Here is a 13,136-nt window from a genome sequence, read left to right as displayed (position 1 = left end):
ACGTGGTCTCTTCAGACTACTAGAAAAGATCGGATGTCCACCAAAGCTACTAAGTATCATCACCTCATTCCATGACAATATGAAAGGCACAATTCAACATGGTGGCTCCTCATCAGAGCCCTTTCCTATCCTGAGTGGTGTGAAACAGGGCTGTGTTCTCGCACCCACACTTTTTGGGATTTTCTTCTCCCTGCTGCTTTCACATGCGTTCAAATCCTCTGAAGAAGGAATTTTCCTCCACACAAGATCAGGGGGCAGGTTGTTCAACCTTGCCCGTCTAAGAGCGAAGTCCAAAGTACGGAAAGTCCTCATCAGAGAACTCCTCTTTGCTGACGATGCTGCTTTAACATCTCACACTGAAGAATGCCTGCAGAGTCTCATCGACAGGTTTGCGTCTGCCTGCAATGAATTTGGCCTAACCATCAGCCTCAAGAAAACGAACATCATGGGGCAGGATGTCAGAAATGCTCCATCCATCAATATTGGCGACCACGCTCTGGAAGTGGTTCAAGAGTTCACCTACCTAGGCTCAACTATCACCAGTAACCTGTCTCTAGATGCAGAAATCAACAAGCGCATGGGTAAGGCTTCCACTGCTATGTTCAGACTGGCCAAGAGAGTGTGGGAAAATGGCGCACTGACACGGAACACAAAGGTCCGAGTGTATCAGGCCTGTGTCCTCAGTACCTTGCTCTACGGCAGCGAGGCCTGGACAACGTATGCCAGCCAAGAGCGACGTCTCAATTCATTCCATCTTCGCTGCCTTCGGAGAATACTTGGCATCAGGTGGCAGGACTATATCTCCAACACAGAAGTCCTTGAAGCGGCCAACATCCCCAGCTTATACACACTACTGAGTCAGCGGCGCTTGAGATGGCTTGGCCATGTGAGCCGCATGGAAGATGGCAGGATCCCCAAAGACACATTGTACAGCGAGCTCGCCACTGGTATCAGACCCACCGGCCGTCCATGTCTCCGTTATAAAGACGTCTGCAAACGCGACATGAAATCGTGTGACATTGATCACAAGTCGTGGGAGTCAGTTGCCAGCATTCGCCAGAGCTGGCGGGCAGCCATAAAGACAGGGCTAAATTGTGGCGAGTCGAAGAGACTTAGTAGTTGGCAGGAAAAAAGACAGAGGCGCAAGGGGAGAGCCAACTGTGCAACAGCCCCAACAAACAAATTTCTCTGCAGCACCTGTGGAAGAGCCTGTCACTCCAGAATTGGCCTTTATAGCCACTCCAGGCGCTGCTTCACAAACCACTGACCACCTCCAGGCGCGTATCCATTGTCTCTCGAGATAAGGAGGCCCAAAAGAAAAAAAAAAAAATGCCCCCTGGTTATTGATCCCTCCGCTAAGGGAAAAAGTTTCTTCCTATCTATCCTATCAATGCTCCTCATAATTTTTTATACCTCAATCAGGTCCCCCCTCAGCCTTCTCTGCTCTAAGGAAAACAACCTTAGCCTATCCAGTCTCTCTTCATAGCTGAAATGCTCCAGCCCAGGCAACACCCTGGTGAATCTCCTCTGCACCCTCTCCAGTGCAATCACATCCTTCCTGAAGCGTGGTGCCCAGAACTGTACACAGTACTCCAGCTGTGGCCTAACTAGCGTTTTATACAGATCCATCATAACTTCCCTGCTCTTATATTCTATGCCCCGGCTAATAAAGGCAGGTATCCCATTTGCCTTCCTAACCACCTTATCTACCTGTGCTGCTGCCTTCAGTGATCTTTGGACAAGTACATCAAGATCCCTCTGACCCTCTGTACTTCCTAGGGTCCTACCATCCATTGTTTATTCTCTTGCCTTGTTAGTCCTCCCAAAATGCATCACCTCACACTTCTCAGGATTAAATTCCATTTGCCACTGCTCCGCCCATCTTACCAGCCCATCTATATCATCCTGTAATCTAAGGGTTTCCGCCTCGCTATTTACAACACCACCAATTTTCGTGTCATCTGCGAATTTACTGATCATACCTCCTATATTCACGTCTAAATCATTAATATACAGTACAACAGCAAGGGTCCCAGCACCGATCCCTGTGGTTCACCACTGGTCACAGACTTCCACTCGGACAAAGAACCCTCGACCATCACCCTCTGCCTCCTGCAGTAAGCCAATTTTGGATCCAATTTGCATCTAATTTTGGATCCAATCTGAGCTTCAGGACATCACTGCAGGAGTTCCTCAGGGTAGTGTCCTAGGCCCAACCATCTTCAGCTGCTTCATCAATGACCTTCCTTCAATCATAAAGTCAGAAGTGGGGATGTTCGCTGATGATTGCACAGTGTTCAGCATCATTTGCAACTCCTCAGATACTGAAGCAGTCCGTGTAGAAATGCAGCAAGACCTGGACAATATCCAGGCTTGGGCTGATAAGTGGCAAGTAACATTCGCGCCACACAAGTGTCAGGCAATGACCATCTGCAACAAGAGAGAATCTAACCATCTCCCCTTGACATTCAATGGCATTAGCATCACTGAATCTCCCACTATCAACTTCCTAGGGGTTACCATTGACCAGAAACTGAACTGGAGTAGCCATATAAATACCGTGGCTACAAGAGCAGGTGAGAGGCTAGGAATCCTGTGGCGAGTATCTCACCTCCTGACTCCCCAAAGCCTGTCCACCATCTACAAGGCACAAGTCAGGAATGTGATGGAATACTCTCCACTTGCCTGGATGGGTGCAGCTCCAACAACACTCAAGAAGTTCAACACCGTCCAGGACAAAGCAGCCCGCTTGATTGGCACCCCATCGACAAATATTCACTCCGTCCACCACCAACGCACTGTGGCAGCAGTGTGTACCATCTACACAATGCACTGCAGCAACGCACCAAGGCTCCTTAGACAGCACCTTCCAAACCCGCGACCTCGACCACTTAGAAGGACAAGGGCAGCAAATGCATGGGAACACTACCACCTGCAAGTTCCCCTCCAAGTCACACACCATCCTGACTTGGAACTATATCTCTGTTCCTTCACTGTCGCTGGGTCAAAATCCTGGAACTCCCTTCCTAACAGCACTGTTCGTGTACCTACCCCACATGGACTGCAGCGGTTCAAGAAGGCAGCTCACCACCACCTTCTCAAGGGCACTTGTGGATGGGCAATAAATGCTGGCCTAGCCAGCGATGCCCACATCCCATGAATGAATTAAAAAAAGTTGGCAACCAGTCCCTGGGATTTAGTGTTGGAAAGTGCTTAACTCAAGGCTGATGCCAGCCCAGACAATGGGATAAGAAAGTGTCAGCCTTGATTTCATAGTCTCTGAACAAAGAGCAGTACAGCACAGGAACAGGCCATTCAGCCCTCCAAGCCTGTGCCGATCTTGATGCCTGTCTAAACTAAAACCTTCTGCACTTCCGGGGACTTTTTCCTTCTATTCCCATCCTATTCATGTATTTGTCAAGATGCCTCTTAAATGTCGCTATTGTACCTGCTTCAACCACCAACCCTGGCAGCAAGTTCCAGGCACTCACCACCCTGTGTGTAAAGAATTTGCCTCGCACATCCCCTCTAAACTTTGCCCCTCTCACCTTAAACCTATGTCCCCTAGTAACTGACTCTTCCACCCTGGGAAAAATCTTCTGACTATCCACTCTGTCCATGTCGCTCATAACTTTGTAAACCTCTATCATGTCGCCCCTCCACCTCCGTCGTTCCAGTGAAAACAATCCGAGTTTATCCAACCTCTCCTCATAGCTAATACCCTCCAGACCAGGCAACATCCTGGTAAACCTCTTCTGTACCCTCTCCAAAGCCTCCATGTCCTTCTGGTACTGTGGCAACCAGAATTGCACGCAATATTCTAAGTGTGGCCTAACTAAAGTTCTGTACAGCTGCAGCATGACCTGCCAATTTTTATACTCTATGCCCTGACCGATGAAGGCAAGCATGCCGTATGCCTTCTTGGCTACCTTATCCACCTGCGTTGCCACTTTCAGTGACCTGTGGACCTGTACGCCCAGATCTCTCTGCCTGTCAATACTCCTAAGGGTTCTGCCATTTACTGTATACTTCCCACCTGCATTAGACCTTCCAAAATGCATTACCTCACATTTGTCCGGATTAAACTGCATCCGCCATTTCTCCGCCCAAGTCTCCAACTGATCTATATCCTGCTGTATCCTCTGACAATCCTCATCATTATCTGCAACTCCACCAACCTTTGTGTCGTCCGCAAACTTACTAATCAGACCAGCTACATTTTCCTCCAAATCATTTATATATACTCCAAACAACAAAGGTCCCAGCACTGATCCCTGCGGAACACCACTAGTCACATCCCTCCATTCAGAAAAGCACCCTTCCACTGCTACCCTCTGTCTTCTATGACCGAGCCAGTTCTGTATCCATCTTGCCAGCTCATCTCTGATCCCGTGTGACTCTGCATCAGGATTTGAACACAAAATCCAGGCTGACACTCAGTTCAGTAATGAGGGAGTGCTGCACTGTCAGAAGCTCTGTTATTTGGATGAGACTTTTTTTAATTCATTCATGGGATGTGGGCATCGCTGGCCAGGCCAGCATTTATTGCCCATCCCTAACTGCCCTTGAGAAATTGGTGAGCTGCCTTCTTGGACCACTGCAGTCCATATGAGGTAGGTACACCCACAGTGCTGTTAGGAAGGGAGTTCCAGAATTTTTTTTTTCTTTTTCCAAAATATACTTTACTCATAAAAATTTGTAAAAATACATTCCCAAACAGTTTAAAACAGCATCAAGTCAAAAAATACAAACAGTGCAAAGGTGATCAGTTTTCTTCTATACAATTATGAGTTGTCTCACAACCCTTCCATTTCATTGTCATGCCATATACATTTTTACATTTACAGCACACAAAATTTGAGTTCCAGAATTTTTTATTTTTTTATTTCCAAAATATACTTTATTCATAAAAATCTGTAAAAATTACATTGCCAAACAGTTTCCAAACAGCACCAAAAAATACAAACATTGCAAGGGAGATCAGTTTCCTTCAATACTGTCATGAGTTTCTTCCCAACCCTTCCGTTTCACAATTGTCATGTCAATTACAGTTTTACATTTACAGCAATTCAGAATACTAACGATACAGTTCGAGGGGTTTCCCAGTGATCCAGCCCCTCAGTCCAGCTTGGTGGGGGAACCTTACACAGTGGTCTTTCCCCATTGAGCCTTTGCTGCGGCTGCCCCAAGCTTTAGTGCGTCCCTCAGCACGTAGTCCTGGACCTTGGAATGTGCCAGTCTGCAACATTCGGTGGTGGACAACTCTTTGCGCTGGAAGACCAGCAAGTTTCGGGCAGACCAAAGGGCGTCTTTCACCGAATTGATAGTCCTCCAGCAGCAGTTGATGTTTGTCTCGGTGTGCGTCCCTGGGAACAGCCCGTAGAGCACAGACTCCTGTGTTACAGAGCTGCTTGGGATGAACCTTGACAAAAACCACTGCATCTCTTTCCACACCTGCTTTGCAAAGGCACATTCCAGGAGGAGGTGTGCGACCGTCTCTTCCCCACCACAGCCAACGCGGGGGCACTGTGCGGAGGGGGCGAGACTTCGGGTGTGCATGAAGGATCTGACGGGGAGGGCCCTTCTCACCACCAGCCAAGCTACGTCTTGGTGCTTGTTTGAAAGTTCTGGTGATGAGGCATTCCGCCAAATGACTTTGACGGTCTGCTCGGGGAACCATCCGACAGGATCCACCGTTTCCTTTTCCCGTAGGGCCTTGAGGACATTCCATGCAGACCACTGCCTGATGGACCGGTGGTCAAAGGTGTTTTCCCGCAGAAACTGCTCCACGAAGGATAGGTGGTACGGCACCGCCCAACTGCATGGAGCGTTCCGCGGCAATGTGACCAGGCCCATCCTTCGCAACACCGGGGACAGATAGAACCTCAGCACGTAGTGACACTTGGAGTTTGTGTACTGGGGATCTACACACAGCTTGATGCAGCCGCACACGAAAGTGGTCATCAGGATGAGGGCCACATTGGGTACATTTTTCCCGCCCTTGTCCAGAGATTTGAACATCGTGTCCCTCCGGACCCGGTCCATTTTACATCCCCAGACGAAGCGGAAAATGGCTCGGGTGACTGCCACGGCGCAGGAGTGGAGTATGGGCCAGACCTGTGCCACGTACAGCAACAATGTGAGCGCCTCGCACCTGATGACCAGGTTCTTACCCACAATGGAGAGAGATCGCTGCCCCCACATGCCCAACTTTTGTCGTACCTTGGCTACTCGCTCCTCCAATGTTTTGGTGAACGCCCCGGCCCTTCCGAACCATATCCCCAGCACCTTCAGGTAATCTGACCTGACGGTGAAGGGGACAAAGGATTGGTCAGCCCAGTTCCCAAAGAACATGGCCTCGCTCTTGCCGTGGTTAACTTTGGCTCCCGAGGCCAGTTCGAACTGGTCGCAGATGCTCTTCAGTCTGCGCACGGACAGCGGATCCGAGCAGAAAACGGCGACGTCATCCATGTACAGGGAGGTTTTGATCTGAGTGCCTCCACTGCCTGGGATTGTCACCCCTCTTATGCTCGCATCCTTCCTAATAGACTCAGCAAAGGGTTCAATACAGCAAATAAACAAGACCGGGGAGAGAGGACAGCCCTGTCTGACTCCAGATTTGATCGGGAAACTTTCCGATTCCCACCCGTTGATTGAGACTGCGCTACTGATGTTTGTGTAGAGCAGTTGGATCCAATTGCAGATTCCCTCCCCAAACCCCATTTCCAGAATTTTGACCCAGCGACAGTGAGGGAACGGCAATATAGTTCCAAGTCAGGATGGTGTGTGACTTGGAGGGGGACTTGCAGGTTTCCCTTTAAAGTGAGGCTCTGTCTTCCCCTGTCAGTTGGACGTAAAAGATTCCACGACACGTTTTCAAAGAAGGGTATAGCTTTCTCCCCGGTGTCTGGGTCAACATTAATCCCTCTACCAACATCACTAAAAACAAATTATCTGGTCGTTATCACATTGCTGCTTGTGGGAGCTTGCTGTGTGCAAATTTGCTGCTGCGTTTCCTACATTACAACAGTGGCTAGACTTCATTGGCTGTAAAGTATTTTGTCAAAGATACTCAGTCATTGTAGTCTTGTTTTTCTACTTATTTCATATTTTTGGAGTGTGTGATAGTGAGTTGCAGAAGAATAGCTCGTGTGGAGGCTGGGGATGGGGAAGGCTGTTCACAATGATCTGGAGTAGACGTGACCTGTTCAGTTTCACTTCCCCTGGACTTGGTTCATCAGTTCTGTTTGTTTATTTCCAAGTTGGCTGAGGTTCTTTGGAGGGCGGCTGGAGTGAGGGTGAGGGGAAACAGAGGCAGAGGATAATTCAGTTTCCATGTGTTGTGTAAGACATGTTTCTCTCACTGAAGGGAAGTCTCTCTGCTGCTGAAGAACAATCGGATCTTTTATTTTTCCACCTGTCCTGCTGGTTTCTTGGAATCGCACAGGGGAAATTACTGAAGCTGCTTTTAAGGATTTTCTTTCTGGGGACGGTTTCCTCATCCTTCAATAATACTCCTGTGAAACACCTTGGGATGTTTACAGTACGTTAAAGGTGCTATATAAACATGAGTAATTGTTGGTGTGAATTGGAGTATTGTGATTTGCTGCCCTCTGGTGGTGACAGTGCATAGTACATTAATTAATTACCAGTTGACCAGCAAGCTATAACTAACCTGAGTCTGACACCTGATCAGGGACCCTTGTACGAAGACAAACAGCAGAGTTTATGGTTAAATCATCATGTCCTACACACCCTTTGATGGGGCAGAGGTGCTGTCAAAGAAGGTTTGGCACGTTGCTGCAGTGCATCTTGAAAATGGTACACACTGCTGCCACTGTGCATCGATGATGGAGGTGGTGGATGGGTGGCCGGCCAGTCCCGATGTGCTCATTGTTACTTCTTGAATGATTCTCACAAGATTAGTTTTTAGAGAAGGGCGGGTAAGGCTGTTATAATTCGGGCTTTCTCTCAACTTATTCAGATTTCCCGAAGCAGGCCTACTTTGAACTTAGAACCTCATAATCACTCAGATCAGGAGTAGGCCATTTGGCCCTTCGAGCCTGCTCCACCATTCAACAAAATCTTGAATGTTCTTCCATCTCAACGCCACCTACCCGCACTATCCCGATATTCCTTAATTCCCTTAGTCCCCCAAAATCTATTGAACTGTCTCTTAAATATACTCAACTACTGAGCATCCATAGCTGTCTAGAGTAGAGAATTCCAATGATTCCCAACCCTTTGAGTGCCGTCTTAAATGGCTGACCCTCTATCCTGAGGCTTTGAGCCCTAGTTCTCAACTCTCCAGCCAGGGAAACAGCCTCTCAGCGTACAAACATATGAATTAGGAGCAAGAGTAGGCCCCATGAGCCTGCTCCACCATTCAATAAGATCATGGCTGATCTGATTGTAACCTCAACTCCACATTCCCACCTACCCACAATAACCTTTCACCCTGTCAAATGTATTGTGAAGAGGTATCGCATGTTTCACCACAAAATTCATGTTGGAAATTGCCCCATCTACCCCCATTTAGTCTGGAAAGTGCCACATTGTCATATTTTATCATTCAGGCTAAGACTATTGGTTGAATTTATATACAAGGAACAGAATTACACAGAGGTATTAAAAAACAGAGAAAAAAGTTCTTAATTTACACAAATACTTCAACAGTCTTAGAAAGCATCAAACCCATCATGCCCTTTTGAGAATCCTTAAGAGTTTATGAGGAATGTAACATGGACACGTCACCTGTGTGGAGCCCCTCCCACTGACCGTTTAACCCCATGGAGCCCCTCCCACTGACCGACATTGATACAGACAGGTGACTGTGTTAAGATGCTGCCAGGCATACTTGTGGCTTGCTTTGAAGTGGAGGTTAGCTTCTTTGAAGAGGACACAAGATCACAGGAATCCTGCTGCACTATGTTAATCGATAAATACAGCATAAGCAGCAGCTCTTTAACTATCTATTGGTTTGCTTTTCTTTTGATACCTGACATGTATCTCAAATTGTTCAGTTTCACAAAAGCCCTGGCGTGTCCAACAAGTGCCATACACAACAAGTATGTGCATTTATCGCATCTTTAATGCAATGAAACATCCCAATGCACCTCACAGGAGTGCAATCGGACAGAATTATGACACTGAGCCAGATAAAGAGATATTGGGACAAGTGGCCAAAGGCTTGGTCAATGAGGTAGGTTTTAAGGAGCATCTTCAAGGAGGTGGAGGGGTTTAGGGAGGGAATTCCAGTGCTTAGGGCCCCAAGCAGCTGAAGGCACAGGTGCCAATGGTGGGCGGATTAAAATCGGGGATGCTCACGAGGTTAAAATCGGAGGAGCGCAGAGATTTCGGAGGGTTGTGGGGGCTGCGTGAATGGTTAGAGAGGGAAGGGTGAGGCCCTTGAGAGATTTGAACCCAACAGCAAGAATTCTAAACCTGAAGAGTTGCTGCTCTTAAGCTGTCAAAGACATGAGGGGATTTCTAATGCAATTAACTTGTTGATGTTGGGATCAACACCTGGAGGAAGGACTGCCAACACACTGATGACTGGCAGTGTTGGGGTAAATGGTGCAGCTTTCAACCTTGCCACCCACTTTCTCAATGTGTTAACGAGTTGCACATTCCAACACGGGTAAGTTTTAGTTTAAGACTTTTCCGTGTGTCTCCGTGCTTGTGATTTGTCTCTCTCTCCCCCTCTTTAGGAAAACGGGCAAGGACCAGAAGAAAGATCCCAGGGATATAACTCAATGTCCATTGTGTGAGGAAGGAGCGCCTGTGTGAAAGATCAATCACATTACGGAGGGATGGCCCAAACACTTTAGCTCGTGATTTTCAATCATGCAGAGGAAGTGTAGGAGATGGAAATATTTGTCTTTGATCGTAAGAACTAGCCAATCAATCCTGTACAATCGTGATGTAGAATGTAACTCTTTTTGCAAATGTTGATTTTTTTTTTGTGTGTAAAAGTTACTTTCCTGTAAAGTTATGGCTGAGAAGGATGAAGCTGACCAGTCAGCAACTGCTCACCGTGATATTCTTACCAAGAATCATTATTATTTCAGGGTGCGCAATCAACAAACTAAGGGACATCACCCTGCTCCTCACCATTCTGCTTCTGGGCAATCGCAGATTGGCACTGAGGTCAATCTGAGTTCTCTGTGCTCCCGGCAGCTAAGCACATCATGGCTCTGAAACATTAGGACCAGGAGGCCATTCAGCCCCTCAATCCTGCTCCGCCTTTGACATAGATCATGGCTGATCCACACCTCAACTCTACGTACCCACATTTTCTCTGTATTTTAAGATTGTGTCCCTCTTGTTCTTGACCACAGGCAATAGTTTGATGCAACCTTGTCAATCAAACACCCTGAATCATTTTAAATATCCCGCTTAGATCATCCATTAATTTTCTAAACTGAGAGGGTAAATGTACAATGACATCAAAATATCTATCACAGTATATCCATTCTCTCGCCCACCCTAAACAATGTGATCTCCAGGCGGAGGTGAAAAAAACAGACTAAAAACCCAGGTTAATGTGGAGTGAAAACACCTGGAAGTTTCTCTCCAACCCAGCGAGCGAATCTTTGGAATTCTGTAGCCAGAGATCTGTGGAGGCTGATTACTGAATATATTCAAGACTGATGTAGACAGATTCTTGAACAAAGGGGAGTCTAGGGCTATGGGGAACAGGCAGGAAAGTGGAGTTGAGGGCAAGATTTGATCAGCCATGATCTTATTGAATGATAGAACAGTTCCCTGGGCCGAATAGTCTACTTCTGCTGCTGTTTCTTATGAATTCAGCACCCATCTTTTGTCTCTCCCTAGTCCAGGGGCACAGAGAAAAATTGTTGGTGTGCCCACAGCTGCTCCAAGTGAAATCTTAGAATATGCAGGCATCACCGCAAAGGCCAGCATATGCTTGCTTCCCTTGCCCTTCTAGGTGGTAGAGGTCGTGGGTTTGGAAGGTGCTGTCGAAGGAGCCTTGGTGAGTTGCTGCAGTGCATCTTGTAGATGGTACACACTGCTGCCACTGTACACCCGTGGTAGAGGGAGTGAATATTTAAAGGGGTGAATGGAGTGCCAATTAAGCAGGCAGCTCTGTCCTGTTTGAGGGAGGGGAGTTAAATTTAACATGGATTGTAGGACTATCTGGTGAAAGCAGGAAGTCCTGGAAACTCAGTGCTGGAAGAGACAGATTAAATTCCAGGTCAAGCTTCTTGATCATGTCAAATGAAGGAACTCTTCCTGAAATCAACTACACTTTTTGTACATTTTCTGTGGTTTAATTTTACATTTTCAGGGCTCAAGATTTTCTGTTTCCAATTCTTGAATGCTCAGATGTATTATTTCTATTGAAATAAATTAAAGTGTTTTTTTAACAAAACCAGAAAAAAATGGCTGCAGGTGAAGAAGTAAAACTAACTTAAAAATTACAGTCTGTGACATCAGTGGTCAGCTAGTAATTTGTTGGAGGCTTGTGTACATAGGGAGAGGGTGACGTAGTGGTAATGTCACTGAATTAGAAATCCAGAGGCCCAGGCTAATGCCCTGGGAACACGCATTCCCCCCCCCCCTCCCCCAACAGCAGCTGGAGGAAGCTAAATTCAATTAATTAATTAATACAACTCAAATTAAAAACTAGGCTCACTAATGGTGAGGCTGTTGTAAAAACCCACCCGGTTCACGAATGCCCTTCAAGGAAGGGAAACCAGTGCAGTTACTGAGGGAAGGGAGTGCAGCAGTGTCGGAAGTGCCATCCTTAGCACGAGATCTTAAACCAAGGCCTCGTTTGCCCTCTGAAGTGGCGGTAAAAGATTCCCTGGAAATATTTGGGAGAAGAGCAGGGATGCTTTCCTGGCAGAATAGAAGCGAGTCCCTTTTCTTCCCTCTCCACCTTCTTCCAAGCCCCGAGGTTGTTCGGGTCTAGATATGGCCCGAGAACCGCAACCTGCCCCCAGGTTGCTGGTTATCTGCTGCAGCCCACTGATCCAGTGATAAATTTGACCGAGCCACTCACCAACATTGGGTGGCTGGCGATCTCCATCACTCGACCAAGTTTAACTACGAGCGATCACTACTTCCACCCACGACAAGTGGAAGCAAAAACCCCTTACGTCATTTAAGAAATATTTGGATGTTTAACTGGATGTACCGGGGTAATGGGGAGACAGCAATATCTTTCTCAATGGATGAATGAAGATTGGCAAATAGCCTTGTGTAATGAGCTTGCGGCAAGTCCCATTCACCCATTACGCCTGTGCTCACTGACCTGTATTGGCTCCTGGTCCAGCAACACCTTGATTTGAAAATTCTCATCTCAGTGTTCAAATCCCTCCATGGTCTCACTCCTCCCTATAAATCAGTAACATCCCTCAGCCCCACAATCCTCCAAAGTAAAGCCTCTCTCAAGACACTGGCCCTTACTGCCTGACCACTCCCTTCACCCCACCATTAGAGACTGTGCTCTGCTTTCAGCTATCTCGGCTTTAAGGCCTGTAATTCCCTCCCTAAACCACTCCGCCCCCCTCTTCCCCTTTTAAGATATTCCTCAAAACCTGCTTCCCTGACCAAGATTTCAGTCACCTGCGTTAATATCTCCCCCTTTGTCTCTGCGATATTTGTCTGATGATGCTTCTGTGAAACGCTTTGGGACATTTTATATTCAAGGTGCTGTTGTTTTACAATATACATAACTCGCACCAAATGTCACCACATGAATACAGACTTTCACTACTGCTTCATAGGAGAACGCACCAGGAAGCCCTTGAGAATCCAATTCTGGGTTCAAACCCACAACCTTCTAATCCTCCCTTACTGCCTCAGTACCACTGCCAGAACCAAGATGAAAAGGGAGGTTAAAGATATTGAAAGCACTGGATAAGAAAAAATATTGTGAAAAAAACAATTCCAGGAAAGAACTAGCTGGATTCTAGAGGAAGTGCAGAAAAATAATAATTGATGATGATGTTGCACAATAGAAAACTGCATTTTAATGAAAAAGTTTGTAGTCAGAAGAGGAAAATTGATAAATTACAAACCCACCACCAGAGGGCAGCAGCAGAGCAGGTTAAAATCTCTGCTCTTGTTTTTTCACCCTCCACTGCTTCAGCCTAAAATGGCCAGTC

General features: G+C 46.9%; 1 protein-coding gene across 1 annotated transcript in view; it reads left to right on the top strand.

Moving 5' to 3' along the window:
- cxadr (CXADR Ig-like cell adhesion molecule) overlaps positions 1 to 11,395 on the top strand; it is a 113,259-nt gene extending 101,864 nt beyond the window's left edge. The window contains exon 8 of the mRNA XM_068041267.1: positions 9,711 to 11,395. Within this exon, the coding sequence (XP_067897368.1) occupies positions 9,711 to 9,770 (60 nt within the window). The 3' untranslated portion in view covers positions 9,771 to 11,395. The remainder of the gene's footprint in view (positions 1 to 9,710) is intronic.
- The last annotated feature ends 1,741 nt before the right edge of the window (positions 11,396 to 13,136 follow it).

This window comes from Heterodontus francisci, chromosome 10 (assembly GCF_036365525.1).
Source record: "Heterodontus francisci isolate sHetFra1 chromosome 10, sHetFra1.hap1, whole genome shotgun sequence".
NCBI lineage: Eukaryota > Metazoa > Chordata > Chondrichthyes > Heterodontiformes > Heterodontidae > Heterodontus > Heterodontus francisci.
This window is presented reverse-complemented; position numbering and strand designations above follow the sequence as displayed.